Source organism: Camelus dromedarius, chromosome 32 (assembly GCF_036321535.1).
Source record: "Camelus dromedarius isolate mCamDro1 chromosome 32, mCamDro1.pat, whole genome shotgun sequence".
Classification (NCBI taxonomy): Eukaryota; Metazoa; Chordata; class Mammalia; order Artiodactyla; family Camelidae; genus Camelus; species Camelus dromedarius.
Window position 1 is genome coordinate 15,800,054 of NC_087467.1, and position 26,479 is coordinate 15,826,532.

Consider the following 26,479-nt stretch of genomic DNA (forward strand, 5'->3'; position numbering starts at 1 on the left):
CTATATGAGTTGTTTGTATATTTTGGAAATTAGTCCCTTGTCAGTCATGTCATTTGCAAATATTTTCTTCCATTCTGTAGGTTGTATTTTTGTTTTGTTTATGGTTTTCTTTGCTGTTTTAATAGGTCCCATTTGTTTATTTTTACTTTTATTTCCATTACTCTAGGAGCTGGTTCAAAAAAAAAATATTGCTGTGATTTATGTCAAAGAGTGTTCTGCCTGTGTTTTCCTCTAGGATTTTCATGGTATCCAGTCTTACATTTAGGTCTTTAATCCATTTTGAATTTATTTTTGTATTTGGTGTTAGATATTGTTCTGATTTCATTCTTTTACATGTAGCTGTCCAGTTTTCCCAGCACCACTTATTGAAGAGACTGTCTTTTCTCCATTGTATACTTGCCTCCTTTGTCAAAGATTAATTGACCATAAGTGCACAGATTTATTTCTGAACTTTCTATCCTGTTCCATTGATCTATGTCTATATTTGTGCCAGTACTATACTATTTTGATTACTGTAGCTTTGTAGTATAATCTGAAGTCGAGGGGTGTGATTCCTCCAGTTCTGTCCTAGTATTTTTAAGATCATTTCTGGGGAAAGAAATTTGGGCTTGAATTCAGAGAACTTGAGAGTGATTCTCAGCTCTGCTACTAATTCACCATTTGACCTGAGGCAAATCATTTATTCTTTCCAGACTTCAGTTTCTTTATAAAGTGCAGAAGGTCATGTCAGTGTTACAGAGTTATTATGAGGATTGAAAAGATAATACATATGTGAGAAATGCTTTGTGAAATATTAAAGTGCTGTAGAAATGCAGTAAGTTGCTACGAAAAGATGTTTACTATTATAAACCAAATCAAAACCAAATGACATTTTATTACTAATGTAGCTTTCTCTATCAAAATAGCATGAGGTCCTGGGTTCAATCCCCAGTACTTCCTCTAAGAATAAATAAATAAGTAAATCTAATTACCTCCCCCCACCAAAACAAACAAATAAAACCACATTGGGTTTAGGGTAGGAAAAAAAGCACATGTTGATCTGTATGGTGATGTTAACCTTGATCCTTTGGCTGAGGTCGCGCCTGCCAGTATTTACCATAGTAAAGTTACTAATTTTTCCTTTGTCATTATGTAATATTCTGGGGTGTTTCTGTTTAAACTCCCCCCCCCCCCACTCATTGGTGGCTCTTTTCTTGCCTGCAGCAAGATACTGTGGTGTTCTTATGGTGATTTTCTATTTCCCACATTCCTTCTGTTTATAATCTGAATTCTTCTGAAAGAAAAGTGTTGTCACTTCTCTCCCCAATCCACCCCATTTCTTTATTTGTTCAGCTATTGTCCTTAGTATGAGCTCATGAACATTTGTTTTTACTTTGGGTCATAACTCAATGCTGTCATTATTTTGTTATTCAAGTTGTTTCAGTTTGGGAGTTCTGGATGGCTTCTGTGTCCTTTTGATATACCTTTTTATTTTTATTTATTTTAAAAAAATTTAAAGCACATTAGCACCACCAGATGCTCTAGGCTCATCTTTTCTTTTCCCTACTCAAGTCCTGGGATCAATTAGTTCTCCAAAGAGTCCTGGTTCCTTTTATTAATGAATGGTACTTAAAAATCAAGATCTGATTGCTAGATATGTGCATTGCTACTGAGGTCCCACTGCTTGTAGCCCCTTTCAATGGAGGTAGGAAAAATTATATATAAATACAATGCATGCACACACATCTATATTTATCTATCATCCATAAGTGAGCATGAGTCCATATTGACACTTCTGACTCCAATTTAGCGACACAGAACAAATTCCCTTTCCTTATTTGTAACTTCTTTCTCCCAGTGAGAAACCTAGCTCTGACTATCTATAATATATTCACTTATTGTTGAACAATACAAATAAAAGTAGATCACAAATAAAGTTATTTCAGAATTTCTAACCTACACCCCTATGAGAAACAAATTTACTAACTAGGGTACTTAACTCCTTTCAGTGAGGTTATGTGATTCATTCGTAATACTTTTAGATTCATTTGTTACCGTCTGTATTCTACCCTCATCTCCACATCCTGGTGGGCTTCTGTAATTTATATAAAGTCTACTCTTACAGGTTTTAACACATGCACAGAATTGTGTGTCCACTACCACAGTTTCCTATACAAACTTTCTATCACCTGACTAATTCTCCTATGATACATGCTAATAGAAATCCATTCTCTCCACCCCTACAGACCCTGGAAACAGTCGACCTGCTTTCCTCCCCAGAGTTTTTCGGTCTTTCCAGAATGTTATATAAATGAAATCATGCATTATATAAACGTTTTAGGTCTGGCTTCTTTTCCTTAGCCAAATGCATTTAAAATTCATCTACATTGTGTGATTCAGTAGTTCATTCCTTTTTATTTCTGAGCAGTATTCTATTGTCTGGATGTACTACACTTTGTTTATCTATTTACTTGTTGGAAGGACATCTGGGTTTTTTTCAATTCTTGTGACTAAGAATAAAGCTAGCATAAACATCTGCATAGAGGTTTTTGTGTGAACATGAGTTTTCATTTCCTTTGAGTAGATACCTAGGAGTGGGATTGCTAGGTAATATGGTAGGTGTATGTTTGACTGTATGTGAAACTGACCAGCTATTTTCCAAAGTGGCTGCACCATGTGCATTCCCACCAGGAATTTAGGAGAGTTCCAGTTGCTCTATATCCTCACAGCATTTGGTATTTTCATAGTCTCACTTTTTCTTTTCTTTCTTTCTTTTTTTTTTTAAGTTTTTTATATTCTAATAGGTGTTAAATAGGTAAATATTAAAACTAAGTCAGCTCAAGATATTAAAACTATGTAAATGTGTGAATTTTGCCATTATTTCAAAATGTATCAATGAAAAATATAAAAATATTAAGAAATATCGGAAACTGAGAGGTAGAGGAAGATTTGAGAATAATTAACTTGAGATAGTTGTTTTTATGGTCTTTATTTTTCTTATTCAAGCTGCTGGAAAGATTAAATGGTATCTTTGTAATTAAATGATAGGCAGAAGTCACTCTGCATGAAAAAAAAAAAAAAAAGAAGAAAATTTAGCCTGATTTTGATAACTGATGGGTATAACTCTCTGAAGAGGTAAAAAGAGAATGTGATCCAGAGCAAAGATGCAGCCATCTTTGGATTCGGCCAAAGAAAGAAGGAAGGGCCCCCTTTTCATTGTAAAGAGGGAAAGGAAAGAACCAGAAGTAGTGCAAATAATAGAGCATGTTTTTCTCTCTTCCAACACCTTCTCAACTTCAATGAAGCTAATCCAAAGGTCCTCCTTTCCCTTCTCTTTCTGTAATTCCTGTTTCTCTAAAAACTCCCAACCTTTAAAGATTTTTTATTGACATGTCCAGTCTCATACTACTCAAGTATGATGGCAGTGATATTAGCAATCATTCTAAATTAATATGCATTTTTTGAGTTTCAGAGTTGTATAGGATGTACTAGTATTAGGCTGTGATGTACTAGCATTAGACTGAGAACCACAATAATGGTGAAGTCAGACACATTTATGCTTTTCCATTTTACAAGGTAGATTTTGATAAGTATTACAGCAGGTATACAAAGTGCTTTGGGGATACAGGAAAGAGAAAATATAATTATGATGGGAATAAGGGTTAAGAGGGGCTTCACAAGGAGGTAATATTTAAATGAGATCTTAAAGGAAAGATTATACTTTTTGATGTGTACAGATGGAAGCAAAGGGAATGTATAAACTAAGTTACAGGAAAGAGAGAGAAAGCAAATTAAAGACAAAGCCATTTAAATCATTTTCCTTCTGTAACGATGTTATTCTCCCAATTCCTGCAATTAGTTAACTCTTCTTCCAACTTGACTTTTGGAGAGGGGATGTTTCAGTCTCAATCTTATGTCTCAGTGACCTCTGGGTGATTTCCTGCAGCTTCTTTGTACAAAGGAGAGAGGTATAAATGAAATTCTAGCTCCTCAGAGTAACAGAGGAGAATGGATACCTCTGGAGAACCCTGAGCACAAGATTTAGCAAATCTCTCTGGAGGCAGAAATTCATTTGTTGTAGTATCTCATTAGTTCCCTATCTGTCCTTCCTCTTAGTCTACGGCTAAAAAACAAAACGAAACAAACAAACAAACAAAAAACCCAACAAGCAAACAAACAAAAAAAACACTTAAGGTGGAAGTAGTTGATATCAGGCACAAGACAAATAACCAGGGCAAATTTTAAACACCATTTGAAAATTAATGTGTATCTTCTCCCACTTTTAATTTTAAGCCATATAAGCAGAAAGAGGACAAAAGCTAGTTGTGGACATAGTTAATAGTGTACCTATGTTGAATGTACCAATAGTTCACTGTTCCACTGGCTATCTGTAATTGTGGTTTTCATCAGCACTATTTACTGGAGAGAACCAATCATCAGGAAGTGAGAGCAGGACAAAAGCTTTCTCTGATTCATAAATGCAAAGATACGCTTTTTAGGTTTGCTATGTTACAAATCATATCTTTTCCCCAAATTGAACAGAGTATTTGGAACCTATGTGTTTACTTGAATCAAAGGCAAACCACTGAACAAAACTGAGTTAGGTCTTGTCCAGAATGTTAGAATATTTTGCAGTTAATCTATTTTAAGCCACCTACAAGGCATCTGGCAAAAGGAATTGGAAAGCCTGGCTTTTAGAAAGCCCTTTCCCTATACCCAAATCTTAAACTGAAGGCATTATAAAGTAATGTTAAAATAATTTACAATTTTCATTCCTATTTAGGGTTTTCCTTTTTCCTCTGTAGACTTTCCACTCCATTTATTCTTAACTCTGTTTAAGGCGTGGCTCTTGTGAGAGAATCTTAACTGCTTATTTAAACCCCAGTTTTACATGGACAAAAACAGCAGTGCCTATTATATGCATCACTAATTGGGAAATATTTCCCCCATGTTTCACTGACTGCTTGGGAATGAGGTGGAGACCAGTCGGAGGTAAACTGTTATGGCTCTAAAATGCCTGCTTCTGTCCCCAAAATCCTCCGAAGAAAGCTCAGAGTAACTGACTTACAACCTATTCTGGTTAGCAGATATTTGGTCATGTCCAAAATGTCCAAAAGACATTTGGTCCAAACCGAAAGGCTTTTGAAATTTGCTCCCGTCCAAAAAGTTCATGAGCATATTTGGTCCAAGACAAATGGTTTTGGAGAAGACCAAATATCAAGGACTTTTGGCATGGATCAAATATCTTATGGACATTTTGGACAGGACTAAATGTCCTGCAAAGCCTAGACTCCTGAAGTAAAAACGTTAAAATCTTCTGTTCAGAATCCAGAATAGCTCGCTCAAAGATGGGACCTGGATGAGAGAGCCATAACATTCACCAGCCATTTCAGAAGGGCTGGTTGTTATGGAGAGGGGTCACATGATTCTGCAATTCCTCAAGATGCTTCATCATGGCCAAATATGCAGAAAAAGCATCCATCGATTAATTACTGAAATCAATCTATAGAATTGCATATTATATTTCTCTGAACAGTATGATAGTGTTGAAAAAAAAAAATCCTGAACTTGGAATGGGAAACCAGTTAGAAGATCTGACCCTTTGGGTTATGAGCTGTGAGACCTAGGAAAAGACATTTAACCCCTCTGAAGTGCTATTAATGAATTGTTATAAGCATCAAATTAAATATATGAAAATGTTTGTTAACCAGCAAAGTGCTATTAAAAATTTAAGATATTATTAGGTGCTATTACTGTGACTGAAGTACTAAATTAGTATTTATTAGCCATGCTTTCTGAGGCTAAAGAAGGAATTTGTAGTAACTATTATTGCCCTCTCACTTCATGCCAGATACTCTTCAAAGTGCCTTAAGTGTATTTGTTATTTTGATCCTCCAAGAACACCCTTCATGTTTGATGGATGAGGAAACTGAAACACAAAGTTTGAGTAACTTTTCCAAGATCACTCAGAGAGAGAAGGGCAGACTCAGCATTCAAACTCAGAGTCTGGCTCTAGGACTCCCCTTTTCAGTCACTGTGTTACACTGCTTAAGGAGCTGTGAAGAACGTTGGAATGAAAAAGAATGTGAATACTACCTATGAAAAATTATTGGCAAAAAATTAAACTTTTTAGTTGTGTAAGCCCATTCATTATAGTAAACCTCTTTGTAGATATAAATGTCTCCTAGTGGTTCTGTTTCTTTGGAGAACCCAAGAAAGTGTATTGTTTTCCTTTAATCTACCAATACATTAAGATTCATATTAGCCAAACCCCTCAGCCGATGTACACTATTTCCAGCAAGAAGAAACAAAAAGTAATTGTCAAATGCCTTATTTGTGCACAGTTAAGGGAAAATACCCAATAAAAACAAATGCTAGGCCCCTGGCTCAAATCTTAAAACTGCCAAATGGAACCTAGATTCAGATTGCATATCTGTAGATTTAGAAAGTTCACTGGACAAAAGGTAGTTGCTGAATGAGCATTAATCTGTCCACGGATCAAGACACAAAGAGAACTGAAGCTCCAGTCTTGGAAATTCTTGTCAATTGTCTTTCCGTATTTTATTTTGGCTTCTAGAATGAAAATATTCCTTGTTGTAGAAATATTCCTTGTTTTTTTCATTTGTTTTTTGTTTGTTTGTTTTTAGAGGGGGGAGGTAATTAGGTTTTTATTTATTTATCTTTTAATGAAAGTACTGGGGATTGAACCCAGGACCTTGTGCATGCTAGGCATGTACTCCACCACTGAGCTATACTCTCCTCAGGCTGATTTGTTTTTCAGATGCATTTAAATTAACCCGAGAGGTTCCTCAGAGTGAAGGGCTCAGGGACAGCTCTGTCCTCAAATGGCCAGTTCTGCCACTATGAAGGCTGTTTATAATAAAGACAGAACAATCGTGGCCTAAGCTGCCTAGCAGTTCCCATTGTCCAGTACCTAGTTCTTCCCTGCAGCCAGTAGACAAGGGCAATTATTATGAGATTATAGCAGTGATTTGGAACAAGAGCTGATAGGGAAGTTTTGTTTTTGGAAGCAGATAGCTTACTGGAATTCTATTCCAGTCATCAAGATATTGGATGGCTTCTTACCTCCTCTCCCAGGGACAGGCTGATCTAGTGTGATGTGTTCCTTACTAGTAGTCCTGGGGAGACATAGGTAAAAAGTCTAATTGACCTTTCATTTTCCTGAGCCTCACTTTATGCAGGTGGAAATGCTGTCTTAGTTACAGTGATTTTAATATGATTGTCATATTTTAAAATACTCTTAGGGAAAAAATTGCCAAACTCAGAATGTACACTGTTTACTTTAGTCTCTTTAATTTGGCACAACATGGATATTGCATTGCCTGTTGTTACAGCAACACAAGATATGAGTAACATCCAAATGTCGGATAATAATTAATTGTTGGTGAGGATGTGGAAATTGGAACCCTTACACACTTAATATGCTCTTGGTGGGAAAATCTTCTGGTATAGCCACTTTGGAAAACAGCCTAGCAGTTCCTCGAAGTGTTAAAGGTAGTTACCGTATGATCCAGCAGTTCCATTTCTAGGTGTATACACAAGAGAAATGAAAACGTATGTTCACCGAACCTTGTACAGGAATGTTCATAGAAGTATTACTCATAATAGCCAAAAAATGAAAATAACCCAAATGTCTATCAGCTGATGAATGGATATCCCTAACATTGGATATTATTAAGCAATAAAAATGATTGAAGTACTGACATACGCTACCACTTGGATGAACCTTGAAAACATGCTAAGTCAAAGAAGTCAGTTTCAAAAGGTCATATATTATGATTCCATTTATATGAAATACCTAGATGAGGCAAATTTATAGAGATGGGAAGCAGATTAACGGTTGGCTAGAGTCATGGAGAAAGGGGAGATTGTAGGGTGATGCCTAAGGGGGATGGGATTTTTTTTGTGTCAATGAAATGTTCTAAAATCGGATGTAATGATGGATGCACAACTCTGTAAATATACCAAAAGCCATTGGATTGTATACTTTAAATGGTTGAATTGTATGATAGGTGAATTATATCTCAATAAAGCTGATTATTTTAATCCAAATGTCAGTAAAGGGGAGGGTATAACTCAAGAGGTAGAGTGCCTGCTGAGTATGCACTAGGCCCTGGGTTCAATCGCCAGTACCTCCATTAAAAAAAACCCAAAAACTAATATTAAATAAGTAGCCCTGATGATATCCCCCCAAAAGTAAATAAATAAAATAAAAATAAATATAAAAAAAAGTCAGTAAAGATTCAAGCATACTCAAAGACTTAAAAATGAAATCTCACTGATTATGCTTCAATGAAAATGTATTAAAAAATTTTTTAATGAAATTTCAGAAAAAAATTAGGCTTACAATCCGGAGGAAAAAAAGTTTTATTAAAATTACTTAGAATCAGCTGTTCTAGCATATTAACTTGAACCTCAGAATATCTTCCAACACTACCATAATATAATTCTATGTACCAGTCATATAGTTTCATTATCAATTACAAGTTATCTCGAGGTGTTCACCAGGAAGAAATACTATTTAAAGGTCTACATTCTATGGCTGTTTATTGTCATTCTCCCATGGATCCTCAGTGCCTATTCTCAAATGGCCAGTTTCCCCACATTCTTCATGGGTGTGATTCCCAGTGTTCAACAAAAATAGCCACATTCAAACACAACTTCCAAATGCCATGTAGGAAATTTTTCTTGTCATTCTGTGCTTCAATAGACATGTCAATGAACACCTCAGTACACTTACAACTTTACTAAAGTGAAAGGTATGACTATATGCTTCTTTTGCTAAAATGGGCAGCCAGAGGTAGCAGGGTGGGTTAACCTTGGACTGTAGAGGCCTTCAGAGGATGAGAACATAGGTTGGCCCTGTGTAGTTGATCTCGAGGAAATTTGCTCCAGGAGCTCAGGAGTTGAGACCCAGCTGGCCAGAAAGACTCGTGAACCACTTAGAGCAGAAGGTTGTATTGGTTTCCATTCCCATCACTCTAACTCCCAGGACCTGCATCAACAAACTACCCCAAACCTTCCTCCAATTCTGCAGCTTCATTCTGTCAGGACCAACCATATCAAAAGAGGCCTAACTTACCAGTCCAGATAGAAGCAATGAGCTGGTTGTCCTTAGAGCCAGAAGAGAAAGAAAAGAGCTTCCTCCCCACCCACCTCCCGGAGGCAGGGGGTTGGTATGGGGACATGGTCAGGGTGTGCAGTACCAGCGTAAAAGGGAAGGTTGTCAAAATTTCCAAAATGTTGTGAGCTGATTAACAGCATGTTGGTAGTTTGAAATTGCCAGGGTAGGAAGTCAGCAGTGCATCCAATTGTTAAAAATTTACTGGCACATCATAGGGTGACAGTGGAAGGACATCTGAAACTCTCCTCCAACAAGCTTTAACTTTTACCAAAGATAAATACAGCAAATGTCTACCTCTTGTGCCCACAGTCACTTTTCAGAGTGTAGCTGAAGTGACAGTATTTAGATTAGTATTTATTTTCCTTTAGCCAAATTTTCAAGCACAGCTTTGAAAATTATGTAATATTTTATATAAAAACACAAAAACAGTAAGCTGAACCATATGAAATTGATGTTTTTATAGAGCAAAACAATCAAATATCAGCAATTTCATGATTCAACCTAAATACACCCATCACCCAGTGTCAGAAACATTAAGAACATTACCCAGTTAAAACTCATGCATCCTCCTCTTCTGTCACACTCCCCTCTTTCCTTCGAGCCCTCAGAAGTGATTGATCTGAATTTATCTATCATTCTTGTGCGCATCTCTAAACTTTAAATGCATATGTCAGCAGGCTTAAACACAGTATGCATCTTCCTTGTTTATATAGAATATGTATTCTGCTACTTGAATTATTTGGTCAGTATTGTCCGAGACTCATCGATGTTGACATGCAGCTCTAGTTCATTCTGATTGATTTATTTTACCGTATACATAAATAATTTACTTAACTCTCTTCCTATTGGATATTTAGGTAGTTACAATTTTTTTTTACTATTATAAAGAATATTGTAACATCCTTGAATATATCCCTTTGGTTAAGTGTGCAATAAATTTTAATTTTGCATTCCCTGATTCTAGGGGTTTTAGGCATCTTTTTCCCCACTTTTTTTTTTTTTCACTTTCTTGTGTGAATTGCCTATCTGTTCTTTAGTCACTTTTCTATTGGATCAGATCTTACTAATTTAAAGAATTTTATAATCTTTTTGTATAATATATATTAAGTATTTAATATATTTTATTAAATATAGTTAATATTTATTATATATTTAAGTTACATAAAGTTATAGGTTAATAATTATTAACATTTAGTTTAGTAAGTATATTTAATATAAAATATAAGTATTTTATATTTTGGATATTAAATCCTTTATTGGTCATATGCTTTGCAAGTATCTTTTCCCTGTCTCTGGACTGCTGGAACACTTTTACAATGGCTTATTGTGTATCTCAGCAGTTGGCAAACTACAGCCTGCAAGGCAAATCCAGCCCTCTACCTATTTTTGTGGATAAAGTTTTGCTGGAACACAGCCATGCCCACTCACCTAATTATTGCCTAAAACTGCTTTGAGCAGAGTTGAAGAGTTATGACAGAGACCACATGGCTCCACAAAGCCTAAAATGTTTACTACCTGGCCCTCTACAGAAGTCTGGTAACTCCAGGTTTATTCTGTAGGTGATTTACTTAACCATTCCTCTAGTTTTGGACAGAGTTGTTTTCCTTTTTAATTGAGAATATGATGAGCATTCTTACAACTAAACTTCTGTCATCTTTTCCCCCTTAAATTCAATTTTTTATTTATTTTTTGGGCAGTGGTAATTAGGTTTGTTTATTTATTTAATGGAGGTACTGGGGAACTGAACCCAGGACTTTGTGCATGCTAAGCATGTGCTTTACCACTGAGCTACCCACCTTCCCCCAACCTCTTAGATTTTCACATGGAATCCTACATCAAAGTACAGAAAAAAATTTCAGACTTTTGAGGTATCTTAAACTGCTTCAAGTTTTTCAGTTGACATTCCCATTAACCTACTCCAAATTGTCTTCTACTTTCATAGCAGTAAGCACTATAAAAAGATTACCTGATAAATTAAAAATGAAATCTGGCTGAGAACTGCATGAGTATGAAGATAATTTCCTTTGATTTAAAAATGTTTGGGATCTTGTAAAGTTAAGTTCCCCCACTCTTTTCTATTTCTTTTCTAGAAAAAGATGAATCTCCTACAGCCTCTTCATTCTTCAAGATGAACACGGAACCAATTTACCACTTAAAAATATAGGGTTGTTGGACAGAGTCTTGTGTCTAAATTCTAGCTCTGCTACTTAAAAACTGGGACTTTAGGCAATACCCCACCTCTCTGGGCGTAAGTTTTCTTTCTGAAGACAGAAAACACTATCTGCTACAGAGCTGTTCTGAGAGTTAAAAGAAATAGTACATAAAAGAAGTAACACATAGAACTTGGCAGAGTAACTACTCAAATATTTGTCAAATGACAGGAGTATTAACTAATATTGTCCATAAAAAATCCTTTTGGCAATTGCGTTAAATCTATAATCAGAACAACCAGACAGAATAAGCATTAAATACATATTAGTTGACATACTATCAATAAAGAAGTTATTTAAAAACTCACCAAGATAATTGCACTAAACCTACAATTTGGGAGAATTTCTATTTTTACACACTGGTCAGTCTTCCCATCCTGGAATATAGTGCTATTTTTTTTTTAATTTTATGGCTCAGGAATTTTCTAAAAAAGCTAGAACTGACATTTGCCACTGTTCCACAAGCACTCAAAGGGGAAAATTACAAAGTTCTAGAAAACATGGAAAATCCCCTTGCAGATTCACAAATGTGTATTATCCTTAAGACAAAGTGGTCATGGTAACTCGTGTGGCTCTACTTAAGAGCCATATTAATCACTGTAATTTCTGTAGCTCATCAAATCTAAGACATTAATTTTTAGATGTACTTGTTATTTTATGTACTGTTCAGTTTTGCTTGCTGATTTAAGTTTCACATAAAATCTAAATTTGTATCATTTAAAATACATCTCAGTATGAGATATTAAAACACATTTTAAAAATCCATCTTAGACTAGGTGAAATGGTTAGAATTCAAGTAGTAGGATAAGATATCCTTCACTATAGTAACAAAACACATAATACTTTGGCTAATCTTACTAAAATATTTTAAGTATGGCCATCATTAATCATTCTGTAGTTGGCAAGTCGCTTTCTTGTTAAAATTTACTTTTAACTCAAAAATCAATACTGACGGTGCTGCCATGGTCATGCATGGCCCATGCATACTTTAGAGCAGCAAAAAAGTCACCTGATGTGCAGGTGTGCTGCCTGCTGTTCTCAGCTGAGCTGGAACAAAAAGCGACACTCTTGTTTCAGGTTGCATACTAGAAACAACTGTCCTTTTCATAGTCTATTTAGTGCCCCATTTTTGATATTTTTGTGCTTTTGGGTGGTGATTTTGTTGTTAAAAATGGCCCCCAAGCTTGGTCTACCTAGTGTATCTAAATACAAGGCTGTGATGTGCCATTTGGAGAAAATACGTGTTAGAAAAACTTTGGGCATACATTTAGTGCTGTTGGTTGTGAATTCAATTTAAATGACACTGTATTAAATAAGGTGTTTTTAAACAAAAAATACACATAAAACAAAGTTATGTACTGATGAGTTGAAAATGCTGTGACCAGAGGCTTGTAGGAATCTAACTGTTTCTCCTGGGAGCAGTGGTTCACCTCACTAAGTCAGGGCTCACAGCAACTGTACAGAACCCAGCTGTGAGCGACAAGAACCTGCTGCATTTGATACCTGGAGCCTTTGCTGTTATTCTTTTGTAAACGGAATCTCATGATGATATACTAACCTTACCCAAAATACAGGAAATACATAAAACTTAAAATTTTACTTGAAGACTGGTTCAGACAAATGGAACACTACCATAGAAAACAGTAAATACTGCAAAATTTCTCTTCTTTCAAATGTATACCTCTTAGTTTGTGGATCCACAATATTTTTCACATTAAATAAAGATGACCAATATCAGACATAATTTTTTTGTTGCTGTTTTAATTGGAATGTCTCTGGAAAATGTCTGCTATTGGTTTAACAGAAAATTCCTTTCACATGAAGAAAGTCCATTTTAGGTTTTCAGGAATCAGTGTTGTAGTATTAAATGTTATTCTGATACCTATAATAGAGGATCATGAGAATTTTGACTATTGAATGTATTAATACATTTTAAAATACTAAGCCATTCTTGCTTTAACCTTATAATAGATTAAAATATGTTGTCAAAAGTGGTTTTCTATTATTTCACTTAGTTTCCCATCTAAACTCGTAATTAATTTCTTTACCCCCTCCCCCAAATTTCACAAATAAAATCTTAGGCTCTAAAAGATATGAGTGTACAAAAGGCAGCAGCACTAAGATCCTATATAGTTTTGGGGAGGGGGGAGATTTGTTTATTCGCTATTTATGCTGTTTGTTCCCTTCAAACCTCTCCACCTCGATGCATCACTGGGTTCCCTTGCTTTCTGCTTTCGTTCAGTTAACAGAAGCACCAACAGAGGGTAGAAAAGAATGAGATACACACACATATACATCACACACAAATGCTCTTGATCTCTCAATTTACATACTTCCCTACAAGGCCTAAACTTCCTTTTTAGATGATGATCTTCACAGAAAATTTCCTTCTTATTAAAAACAAAACCCCACATATGTGATTAAATGAAAATACAGATTTAGTTCACCGCAATCCTGTTAGGTTTTTCTTCCTTAGCATACAAATGAATGGTAGTAAGCTTTATGAGAAACCATACACTGAGAAGTGTTTTTCTCTAAATTTAACCAATTAAAGCAAAAGCAAAAAAACAAACAAACAAACAAAAAAAACACCTTTATTGATGAGAAAGAATTCAGTTTTTGCTGTCAAATAAAGTAGGCTTTCTTCCTTTTGTTCTTAAAAGATGCCTTGTAAAAGTATTTGATAAAGGAGCCAATGACAGGTACGTTCCACATTAACAGGTTTCAGCACTGCTCACAAAAGATAATCTAGTGAACATTATCTACAGTTTCAACTGAGAAGACTGTAAAACCATATTCTACTGAGAACTTATTAAAAATGAAACAAAACAAAATCATTAACAATGACAACAAAATCAATGAATCCTGAATTAGAAGATGACTCACCTTTCACTGAGTACCTGAGTCTCCATGGAACAAAACTCAGGAAAGGAGAGTCACAGGACTTTAGCTTCTGAAGTACCAAAAAGAACTCGTTTCACTTGCAGGAAGGTTCCACAGAATGGAGTCAAAGTAAAACGATAAAATGTGTACTCAGTGCATGTGAAATAAAAAGGTGTATATTCTACATATATTCATAGGGGAAATATTTTAGTTCAAAAAAAGTAAAAGCCTGATCTAAGAATAGAATTATTTTGGGACTGCCTAGAAATAATGCTTAGCTCTTACTGTGTTAACATCATGTATATATATGAACTATTAAAACTTAATTTGATAGTCAGTAGACAAACCTGTCCTACATTTATGTTTATTAAAAACTGACACACACAAACAAAACCTGTACAAAAAGTTCTCCAAGTCACAAATCATTTTGAAACAGAAATCTTGAGAGACATTATCGCCTAGGACCCCCTCTTCCTCTGCCCCGGCCACGTCCTCTTCCTCTTCCTCGACCTCGGCCTCTTCCTGCAACTGAGGGAAGAGAAAAATGGTAAGGTAAATTCTCTTCTGCACTGATGTTACCTGGTCACCACGAACAGCATCTATATAGTAAAGAAAACTAACTCAGCTTCTCTCAAATGTAATCTCAGTCACCCTTTCCAACCCATTATCATGCAGAACCAAGGACTGCTGGCCTACTAATACTTTATTATAATATTTGTTTAATTTTACTTATTGAGAATTTTATCACGTTTTAAAATATTTTTTCTTTGTATCATGCCTCAAATTCACAAAATGAAATACAAATGACTTGAACCTCACACGAGATGAAAGACATCATATCAATGTGTATCAGTGTATCAATACAAACACTATGTGCCAGGCTGTTACTGAACAGAATCCAAACAAGTTGATTTAAAGCTAATAAAGTTTAAAACATATTACATCAAATAACAACTTCATGACTTTTCAGGATCCTAAGTCATCTGATCTAATCATAACGCAACTCTTTAATCCATATAGCAATTTCCCTGTCACCTGGTTATCCTAACTCTACTTGAATATCACAGTGAAAGAAAACTCATCTCCCAAAAGAACTTTTCATTTTTAGACATCTATGAATATTCTTTTTAAAAAATCCTGACATTTCTACCCATTGTTCCTAGTCCTACCATTCAAAGCAATAGAATAAGTTTCTCATAAAACAGTCCTCATCCAGAGCAGTAGACTGGCCAGTCCTCTTCCCCACTTTGCAAAATTAATGATTATTTCCCTGACAGGTAGGTAGAGAGAAAAGATAAAATTAACCTAAAGACATTGAAGCAGAAAGGCTTCAGATTTGAAAACACTTGCAAAGTGGATGGAAGCAAAAAGAAGAGCAGAAGGGAAGGAAGAGGGGGATTAAGTCAGTGTTTTTCAAGCTACGTGTGGCAACTTGAAATTTTTTTTAACTGAAAGAGAATGGAGGGAGGGTATAGCTCAGTGGTAGAACGCATGCTTAGCATACACAAGGTCCTGGATTCAATCCCCGATACCTCCTCTAAAAATACATAAATAAACAAACCTAATTACCTCCCCCCTAGAACAAAACAAAACAAAAAGATAAAGAGAATAGGACAGGAAATTTAAGGGCATCTGCATGTATTAAGACTAAATAATTCTTCCTGAGACTTTCATTTCATTTATATGTATGAATGGGTCATGATGCAAAGTAGATTTCTTAGTGTGGGTGGAAGGCAAAAAAGTCTCAAAAATCATTGTGTTAAGTGACCACTTTAATACCAGTCCTTTTCTCCTGCCCTGCTCCTATAATGCTGGCTACCAGGCATATATCTCTCTCAGTAGGTGACTAGAATCTTTTTCTGAGAAAATCAGCTCCAGAAAAGACTTCCAGGTCCTGAAATTTTGGGTCTTCTCAGTGAAGAAGCCAACTCATTTTGAACCGTCCCACAGTAAGAACTACCAGCTAAGGAGTCCAGCCTCCCTTCCCAGAAGTTCTCTTTTCAGGGTCCTTCTTAAGCAATAGATGGTCAAAGCACAAGATACCAAATAAAGAGATCAAATTAAAAAAAAGCCAGAAAAAAACAAACAATGCCAAGTACAGAACAAAAGACAATGACAGGAAAATAAGAGAAAAGACTCAAAATCAGTCAGAATTCTTAAGAAATAATCTTAATCCAATTATTAAGAATTCCAGGGGGAAAAAAAAGCAAAACAGAAGAAATCTATCAGTTACACAAGTAAATTTCTTAGCTCTAAAAAGCAAGAATATTCATATTGAAAGGGTCCACCAAGTACCCAGAAAAACAAAATGGACTAAATGCCAAGTCATTAAGAAATTTCAGAATACCAGGAATAAAGAGTCAATCTCCAAACCTTCCAAAGTGTGCAGGGAGCAGGGGACCAGGCTATGCACAAAAGGATAGGGAGAAAGAACAGCATCAGTCTTTTTAATAGCAACATTAGGAACTATAAGAAACTATGCTCACGGCAGATATAGGCAATTAAAACAAATAAACCTGTGCTGTCTGCAAATGTTTATATTTTGAATAGTGGCTTAGGATATAACTATACCATACACAGAAGCATTTATAATCCTTCAAACTTACCAGCTTCCCTTTTCTTAGATTTCACCTTCGGTTCAACATCCACAAGCAGTGTATCCAGAGGTAAGCTGTCTGGCAGAATAAAATATCGAATGTTATTTCCTCGAATACTTAGTGTTTCCAGCTGTACAGGTTCTCTGTTCTTCAGGGTCATTTTCACAGCTTTAAGATGTGTATTCATGCTGACATCTACACCTAGAGGGAAAAAAGAAGGCAATTATGAGAATAAGGAAGGCAACCAATTAATCTATCAAGCCACAGTTAGTACCACATTGTAGAAGAGTTCTGTCTATTCTGCTACAGTGCAAGTTTCTATGACATAATTTAGCATAATTAGTACAACTGGTAATGATGTCAGTATAAATCAGAAGTCTTTCCTTCATTAGATTTTCCCTAGCATGTTGTTTTGCAGAGTTAGGTGAGCTTATAGCAAGCCATGGAGGAACCCCGCCTGGTACACATGCCTTATTCTTACTGTTCCCATGTGTCCGCCTCCTATCTCAGGGTGGGCAGTGCTTACTGCGTGGCTCTCCCACTGTCTCCGTAACTACTTACACCCCATTCCCCCAAGCTTTCTTCATCTTTGTTTAAAAACTAAAGTCCTATATATATTGCGGTATTTGTCCTTATTAGGAATTTGATATATCTTATAAACTATGCTTAAAAAAAAAGAATGTTACTGTTTTTGTTAATACTTTGATTACCAAGTTGCACAGGTTTTGAGTGGTCTGCCTCAGACTATATTTCCAATTAAGCCACTATTTTTAGTATGAGATTTTACAAAATAAAAGCAAGGTTTTCTTGGATGAATATATGGCACTATAGTAGGAATACCTGATAACTGGAGCCTTTACCAGCATGTCTCAACAAATGGGGTAACTAAAGATCTATTTTATTTCTGTCCGTAGAAAGTTAAGGCCAGAAAACATGAATTCTCTCAACTTTCCACCTCAGATTTACTGATCTTATTACTAATTCTCTATCCTCTTCTTTCCCAAAATTAATACATTCAATCTCACTGGGGAACCTGATACACAAGGAAGAGGGAAAAATAAGATTCATGAGCTCCTTCTATGATCCAGGAACTGTTTAATCCTCGATGTACCTAAGGTAGACAGTATGATTATCCCTATTGTGAGGACTAAAACATATATTCATATAGGATATAAGAAACTTGTAACAGTGGTTATAGGGAGTGGCGGTGAGGGGAGATTGAATTCTTACTAGATTTCACTCTCCCGATTTACTGATATTTTCCTCCTGGGACATCATTTAAGTGCCTACTGTATGTGAGGCAAATCTTGCATTACATTATTTTTCTGTCTTCCATCAGTAGATTGAGCTCCTAAAAAGCAGGAAGAACGCTCTGCTTCCTCCACAACATGTAACACAGGCCTCAGAATACAGCAGACTAAATCACTGTTTAAATCATGAAATTTTAACAGGACAGCAATTACATTTCCTCAGATATGATTAGACTGTATCAAAACCACCAGTTCAATACTGTATATTTCTCTTGTTCACTCTGATGCTGGATCTACACGTTAAACAATTATTCATAAAATTACAGTTTAAATATTCAGAGAGTAGAATGGAACTATATGCTAGGACAGCATTTTCTTTCATCAATTCTTTTGAAAAATTTACACCTACTATGAGTGAAAAATCACAATGGCTTTAAGTATAAAACAGCTTATCATACATAGAGTATCATCAAAGCAAAGAATTAGACACATAAGAAAAAAGACAAAGAATATACTCCAAAAAGTTATGCTAACAGTGATTGTCTTAAGTAAAATCATGGGTCCTCACCACCCTCTCCCCATTTCTCCCATATTTTTTACCCAAGATAATCAGACATGGAAACCCCATCCTCTATCTTCGAGGACTTTATAATCTAACAGGAAAGACAACATTCTAATAAAAGTAATATGTATTTTGGAAGATGCAACATTCCAGGGGACAGATATAGGCAAAAGCAGAAAAGGCATAAAAGCAGGGAAACAGTGCACACATTTAAGGTGGGGAATCCAGTTTGGTCTTAGCACAGGAACTTAAGGTGAGGCTTAAGTAAGGTCAGCAAAATAATCCAGATAAAAGGAAGGTGATTTGTACTATATAATGTTCATTAACCAAACAAAGAGTTCTGGCCTCCAGGTGAAAGAGGAAGAAAAAAGGTGTTAATGTAGTCCAACCTCCATACCTGTGATTGTTCCATGGACTTGTGTTCCATTCTTTAACTCAATGGTTACAGTTTCGTGACTCAATTTCATCAAAAATCTGTAGACAGTAGGAATAAAATGATAAACGTTCAACACTTTAAAAACATGTTTATTAAGTCAAAGGATGAAATTTCTAGATGTTGATAATCAGCTACAGATGCCATCTGCATCAATTCCTATTAATAATCTGCATAACAATTTCGGCTTTCCCTGAATGATACCCTTAACATTAATGAAGGAGCATAACAGAAACTGTCATTTAGACATTTCTGATTCTCTAAGCCATTATATACTTAACCTCTGAGCCATCTAGGTCTTCATATAGACCCTGAAGTCATTATAAGCCACAAAATCGAAATCAAGAAATTACATGGATAAAGGTGGTCAAAAAGTACAAACTTCCAATTATAAGATATGTAAATACTGGGGATGCAATATACAACACGATGGCTATAATTAACACTGCTGTATGGTATGCTTTGAAAACTGCTAAGAGACTAGATCCTAAAAGTTTTCATCATGAGGGAAAAAAATCCATTTTTTTTTCTTTTGTATAAGTACGAGATGATGGATGTTAACATAGTGTGGTAATCATTTCACAGTGTAGGTAAGTCAATTCATTGTGCTGTATACCTTAAACTTACACAGTGCCGTATGTCAACTGCATCTCAACAACAATGAAAAAAACAAAATAAGGCTAAATTATAATTGGTAAAAGATTATACACTTATTGTATGTGTATAAATAAGATAAAAGTCTCCTTTTCTAACTCCCTCCATGTATGTGGGGATATTCTTCTAGACCATTTTATTCAATTATAAGCATTTACTTAAGATTTACTTTTACATAAATCAGGCCATACTTTAATGGCTTCTATAACTTTTAGTTCTCATTTAGCAGTTTATATTAGCAATAGTTATGCAAACCCTCACCAAGTGCACTTATGCAAATCTTCACCAACACTGTCACCAATCTTTTTTTGGTCGATTTGATAGGGGAAAAAAGGCAATTTACTTTTCCCTATTACTTGTCGACTAGTCTCTTCCTGATATGGGAAATCTGTATTTCTTCTATTAATCTGTGCAATGTGAGGTAGGAGCCTGCCTTTTTGATCTTCCTTAATTGGATAGCCAGGTGCCTCAATAACTGAATACTTGTCCATTCCCCACTTCGGATCCAGTCTTCTGCTCTCCTACTTTTTATTATGAAACATTACAGATGAAGTTGAAGGGTTCACAGTTGTTAAAATGTTACCATTTGTGTTTCCCCTGCCCCAACACACAACTTACACTTTCACCATATTATCTGCAAGCAAACTGCAGGCACCTCAGCATGCATTTTCCAATGAAGGCATTCTCCTATATAACCTTAATACATCACACTCATATCTAGGAAAATGAACAATAATCCTACAACATGACCTAATATGCAGTTCACATTCAAAATTTCTGGTCTATAGTAGGTACTTTGTACACCCTATCATAGCATCTATGACTCCAAACAGGATCACCTATTTCCCACTCCACCTCCTCCACTAGACTATTGTTGAGCGTAAGGATCATGAGCTTTATATCTAATCCTGGCTTGTAACAGGCACTAAATAAGAGTTGGCTGACATGTTTCAATCATTAAAGGGAAGCCAGCCTTAAAACAGAACTTTTTAATTGGTATAGACAGCCATCAGAAAAAGGAGAAATTACTTGGTCTAGGATAAATCCTAAACTTGTACTCATGACAAAGAAATAAACAAAAATACAAAAAACAAACAAACAAGAAAGAACCATGTGTTGAATCCCTTTCTTGTCCATATTTGCTGTCAAGGAAAAAAGTCTCTTTAATGAATTGGTAATGCTTATTTCACCAGACAAGAATTCTTTAACTTAGCTGCAAATTTAATAACCATGTATAACTATATTAGCTTAGAATTTTTAACTAATAGTTTCTTGCCATTATCAATTTTTAAAAATTTTACTTTAATTGTCCCATTCAGCAATAACTTTTACTTTTTATAAAACTTTTCAAATCATGTTTAGAAATAGGCAGGATTCAAGTAAAAATAAAATACTTTAGTGATCAAGCAGTCTATCATATAGAAATTAAAGGAAAACCAGAAAGTAAGCAAAAAGGCCTCTGAAACAATCAAAATACACTTCATCAAGTCCAAGGATTTTTTTTTTTATAAACAATATTTACTGGTAGAGCAGATGCTTAGCATGCACAAAGTCCTGGGTTCAATTCCCAGTACCTCTGTTTAATTTCACTGAGAACTACTGAAGGGTTTTCATCAATGGAGCAGAATGCCATGGTCATATTCACCTCGGAAGACAAATTAGGTGGCTAGAGCAGTATATAGTTACAGTAATCAATACATAGGAACAACAAACAGATCAATGAAATAAAATACAGTCCAGAAACAGACCCACATTTACGTAGTCAATTTTCTACTATGGTCCAATGGGACTGCCAGGGCAAAGGAAAGCCTTTTCAATAAATGATGAAATTCATAATAATGGGGATTTATATTCCACAATAATATGGAATAACTAGAAATCCATATAGATAAGTGAACCTGGACCTCTACCTCACATCGCTTATCCAGAAAGATCACAGACCTAAATATAAAAGTTTAAAATATGAAGTTTTTAAATGAAAACATAGAATAACTTTACATGGTTCAAGAGTAAGAAAGTTTTTTTTGACAGTACATAGAGAGCAATAATCACAAAAGAAAAAGCTGGTCAATTAAGACTGCTTCAAAATAAACTGCTCACCAAAAGACATTGTTAAGGAAATGAATAAGCAAACCACAAACTGGGAGAAACTATATCAGACCAAGGATTAGTATGCGGGCTATATAAAAGGTTCCTACAACTCAGTAATAAAAAGAAACAAAGATCAAAAGGAAACACGTCACAAATATATACTAATGGCCACCATACAAGTGAAAACGTGCTCAAAATCATTAATCATTAGGAGAATGCAAATTAAAGACATAACAATACACCACTTCACGAACACTAAAATGGCTAAAATTTAACTAACAACAAATGCTGGAGAGAGTGTGGAGCAACTGGAATTCTAACGTACTGTTGGTAGGAGTGGAAAATGGCACAACCATTTCGGAAAACAGTCTGGGCACTTTCTTATGAAACTAAATATATACCTATGCTATGATCTGGCAACTCCAATCCTAAGTATTTACCCCCACCACACACACACCAAAAGTCAAAAAAGACTTGCACAAAAATGAATGTACGAAGCAGTCTTAAAACGTGTAACTTTAAAACGTAAAGTGTACTGCTATTCATCAATAAAAAGAAACAAAATTACCGATACAAACCACAATGTGGATGAATCTCAAAAATATGCTGAGGAAAAGAAATTTTACACAAAAAGGATGCATACTCTTAAGATTCCAAATGTATGAAATCCAGTGCAAGTAAAACTAAGCTATGGTGGAAGAAATCAGTTCTCTTTGGGGGTATGGGACGACAGACCGACTGGGAAGGGCTTGAGGAAACTTTCTGAGGTTTTGGTAAAGTTCGATACCCAAACCACTAAATAAGTCTTCTGTAGGCTCAACTAACCGACCAAGTTAAACACAGGAAGAAATAAAACAAAAACGTATCGATTATCTGTATAATCAGCCAAAAAATACGGAAAAGTGATTCTGCCCCAAGTTGGGAGATTTTTCCTAAATCGAAGGCCTATTTTAAAGGGGGTGTGTAGGCTGAATAACCTTAAGTCTAGGGAGTAACAACAAAGGAAAAACAAAAACCACCACTAAAACAACTTACGGAGTCAGAAGTCCACCCCTGATTTAAAACATTTTGCAATTGTGTTTCGTTATTTCCAGATACAGCTTATTTCCCACTACAGCGTCTAAATCTTTTAAGTGCGATGGTAGTTTCATCAAGGGGAAAAAAAAGTATTAATCTAAACTATTTACGCATGGATACAGATTTTCTTTATGTCTCCCACGTTCTCAGGAATCGTAGGCCTAGTTATATTTGCCGGCTCCTGAGTCAGAAAAGTAACCCAGACTAGAGCACAAGTTCTACTCGAAATGAAAGTCGGCAAGTAACCGAAAGTAAGAGCTGTAAGCCTGGCGCCGCACCTTTAAGGCCTCTAAGACACTAGGTGGGAAGACACGGCCTGGCCCTTACTTCCACCTCTTGAAAGACAGGTGGGATTCCCCAGAGGAACCCAGTCTGAAGCCCCGGCCCCAGAGCCCGCGGCGGCGCCGCCAAGATGGGGCGGGAGCGGAGGGCGCCAGAGGCCGTTAAGAGGCCGCGCGCGCACGCGGTTTTCGCGCCTCTTGAATCTGGGGCAGCCCAGCCTCTCGCTCCCGGCCCAGACCGTCTCTACCCCGCCTGGTCACCTCCTCACCTCACGAGCTTCATCCTCGCGGCGCCGGCACCCCTTCGGCCCAATAACGCACAAACCCCTACAACCGTGGGCCGACCGGCTGGCAATATGAATGGCCGGAAACGCTTTTTCCTGGCGCTCCGACGTAAAGAGCGCGCGGGGCGCTGAAGACGCACGGCGGAAACGTCGAGGCCGCGCTTGGCACACTCGCTTCCGGCTTCGAGGAGCGCCACTGCGTCCACTGGCGGCTGGAGGTGTGCCTTGCAACTGTTGAGGGCTTTTAGGGCTAGTTTAGGAGGGAAGTTCCTTTTAACAGGGAGGTTTGAGATGAAATCCCATTAGCGGGCATGGCAGGTTCGGTGTATTTTATGCAGCAAACATACCCATGAATGAAGGGAACTTCTGGGAGAAGCCCAGAGAACCAGGCTAATTCTGTCCCAACACCAGGAATCTTAGCATTACTTAATGTACCTGAAGAAAATCATACAATTAACTGATTATTTTTACTTTAAATTCTGGTCATAAACCTCAAAACGGTACCCTACACTGCACAGAGATGGTGTTATGTTTCTTTAATAAGCTCACAAACTCTTTCGTACTTTCTTCCCTCCCTCTAAAACCTTTCACAGTCCCTCCCCCAAATCACTAATGTTTCCCACTTTGAGAAAACAGAAGCCATCCATCTGTTCCTCTATCTGTTCCTCTATCTGTAAGGGTAGATGTATTGTTGCTCCTTTTGAAGGCAAATTCCTCTTCCTCATAGTGTGGATCCCATCTCTCATTTTCTCAAGAATTGCACTTTTTCAGTTAACCTCTTCAACTTGAATCATCAGTTCCTCCCTCTCTACTTGCTTTTTCAACCAGCATACAAATTTATCTTGATAAATTTGGTTGATAAAGTTGCTACAATTCATCAAGCTCACTCTCCTCTCCAGATTTTTGTACTTTCAGTACTTCAATCTGGCTAACACCTACTCATTCCCTCTCAGGTATGTGGAGCTAGAATGATTAGTCAATGTGTTAGTGTGGGTCTCCTGGAAGATGGCAAAATGAAATGTCATTGTTAGTTGATTGATACCAAGTTGTTGTAATTTTTGTTTTTACTTTCTAGCTTGCTTTTTTTTTAAATAATGATTTTTACTCTCTCATAGTATAAAACTGTCAAGAGTCCTGAAAGAGGGGGTAAGGGTAGAGCTCAACTGGTAGAGCACATGCTTGGCATACACAAGGTCCTGGGTTCAATCCCCAGTACCTCCTCCAAAAATAAATAAACCTAATTACCTCTTCCCCGTCCAATTAATTAAAAAAAAAAAAAAAGAGTCCTGGAAGAAAGTCAGCAAGAGTGGAGCAACACGGAAAAAACCTTTGTTTGCTGCTAGCAGGAGGGTCAGTCTGAAAGTGAGACTACTCTGTCTCCTGCGAGTTAGCAGAGGTTTTATAAATTACAGGCTTTTAGACTAGTTATAAGAAAGAAAAGGAACAAGGAAATGAGAATGCAATGTGTGGGGCAATGCAACTATTCCATTATTAGTTTTCAGACGTATATGTCCTAAAAATAAGCAAGTGCAAAAAAGTACATGCTGCAATTTGGAGTCAGCAAGGAAAACAATTTAAACAAATTCAGGAAACTGCATTCACAATTTTGAGTTTAGCAAGAGAATTTACAAGTAGGGGGAGCATAGTTCTTTGTGTAGGTTTCCGAAAAAGTTCAAAATTTACAGAACCATAATGTTGAGCACCAAGATGCATGATCTGGGCCACAACATTTGTTTTTAGCATGTGCACATGGTGAAAAATGAACCAATCACAGCTCTCCTCGGCATTTGCAGGTGCTCTCAGGAATGGAGGCCTTTCCTTTTACTAGGATAAATTCACTGTGAGCTTATATGATCTTTGAAAGCTCAGTCTAGCAAGATAATTTATTCAGTTGATCATGATTTTTTTAGTAGACAACAAAATCAAATGAACACACTTTGGCATTTATAATACAGTATCGTGAAAGCAAACTATTTTGTATTTTCACAGCATGCTTAAACAGCTGAGTATAGTTTTAGAAAAGAAAATCCTGAATAAATTGCAGACATGAATAATACATCAAATATGAATATCTTATGTATCAAAAATACATGTGATTTCATGTGGTGTGACATTTGTAAGGATTCCCAAGTATAGTGGAATAGATCATATAGAAGCAGAGGCCAATTTTGTGGGAATGAAAACTTGTAAATATGGTTTGTGTATGCCAGAGTTTGTTACCAGAGTTTGTTACTAAAGATAAAGTGGTTTCCACACAAAAAGAAATCCTACAAATTGTTTAACAATCTAAAAGTGAAGGCAAATATAGGTCAGATACTTTGGGAGATAACCAGCTTTAACCTGGTTGGCAATCTACTCCAGAGTTTTCCCCCCATTTAAGACTTTTGGCATATGCCATTATAGTACACTATTGACCCTTGAAAAACTCTGGGGTTAGGGAAATAGACCCTCTGCTTAGTGGCAAATCCATACATTAGTTACAATCGCCCCTCCATATCCCCAGTTTCATATCCTCCAATTCCACTAACCAATGGATGATGATTGTTTAGTACTGTAGTGTTTATTATTATTATTTGTTGTTGTTTGTAGTGTTTATTATTTAAAAAAAAAAAACCCGTAAAAGTGGACTTGTTTAAACTTGTGTTGATTAAGGGTCAAATGAATGTATCAGGGACTGGGGATGGGAGCCAGTAGAAGGCTTTTGCCAAATAACACAATGTATGATGATGTGGCCAATGGTTTCACCACCAATCTCTCTCACAGAATTTCCCCAGTCAATAAAGTTTTGTGGACGATGTATCCTCAGCAGACAAACATCACTCACAAACTTATAGTACGATTTGGTTGGCAGGAAGGGGAGAACCCACCTAAGATCGCTTCTCTTCAGATTTTCAAAGGTAAGAGTACTCATTTAGTCATCCTCAGAGTTCTGCAAGTAAGGAAAGAGCAGCCCCGAAGGCATGCTCAAAAGCAGTGTGGTCTACAAAACAGAAACAGACTCCCAGATATAGTAAACAATCTTATGGTTACCAG

General features: G+C 36.3%; 1 protein-coding gene across 1 annotated transcript; it reads right to left on the reverse strand.

Annotated features, from left to right (window-relative positions):
- Positions 1 to 13,912: 13,912 nt before the first annotated feature.
- On the reverse strand, positions 13,913 to 23,582 carry SNRPD1 (small nuclear ribonucleoprotein D1 polypeptide). The gene is made up of 4 exons (XM_010976791.3): positions 23,432 to 23,582; positions 19,024 to 19,100; positions 16,824 to 17,015; positions 13,913 to 14,745 (listed from the first exon to the last, which is right to left on the reverse strand). Exons 1-4 carry the CDS (start codon positions 23,443 to 23,445, stop codon positions 14,669 to 14,671), a joined length of 360 nt encoding a protein of 119 aa, XP_010975093.1. The 5' UTR covers positions 23,446 to 23,582; the 3' UTR covers positions 13,913 to 14,668.
- Positions 23,583 to 26,479: the final 2,897 nt, after the last annotated feature.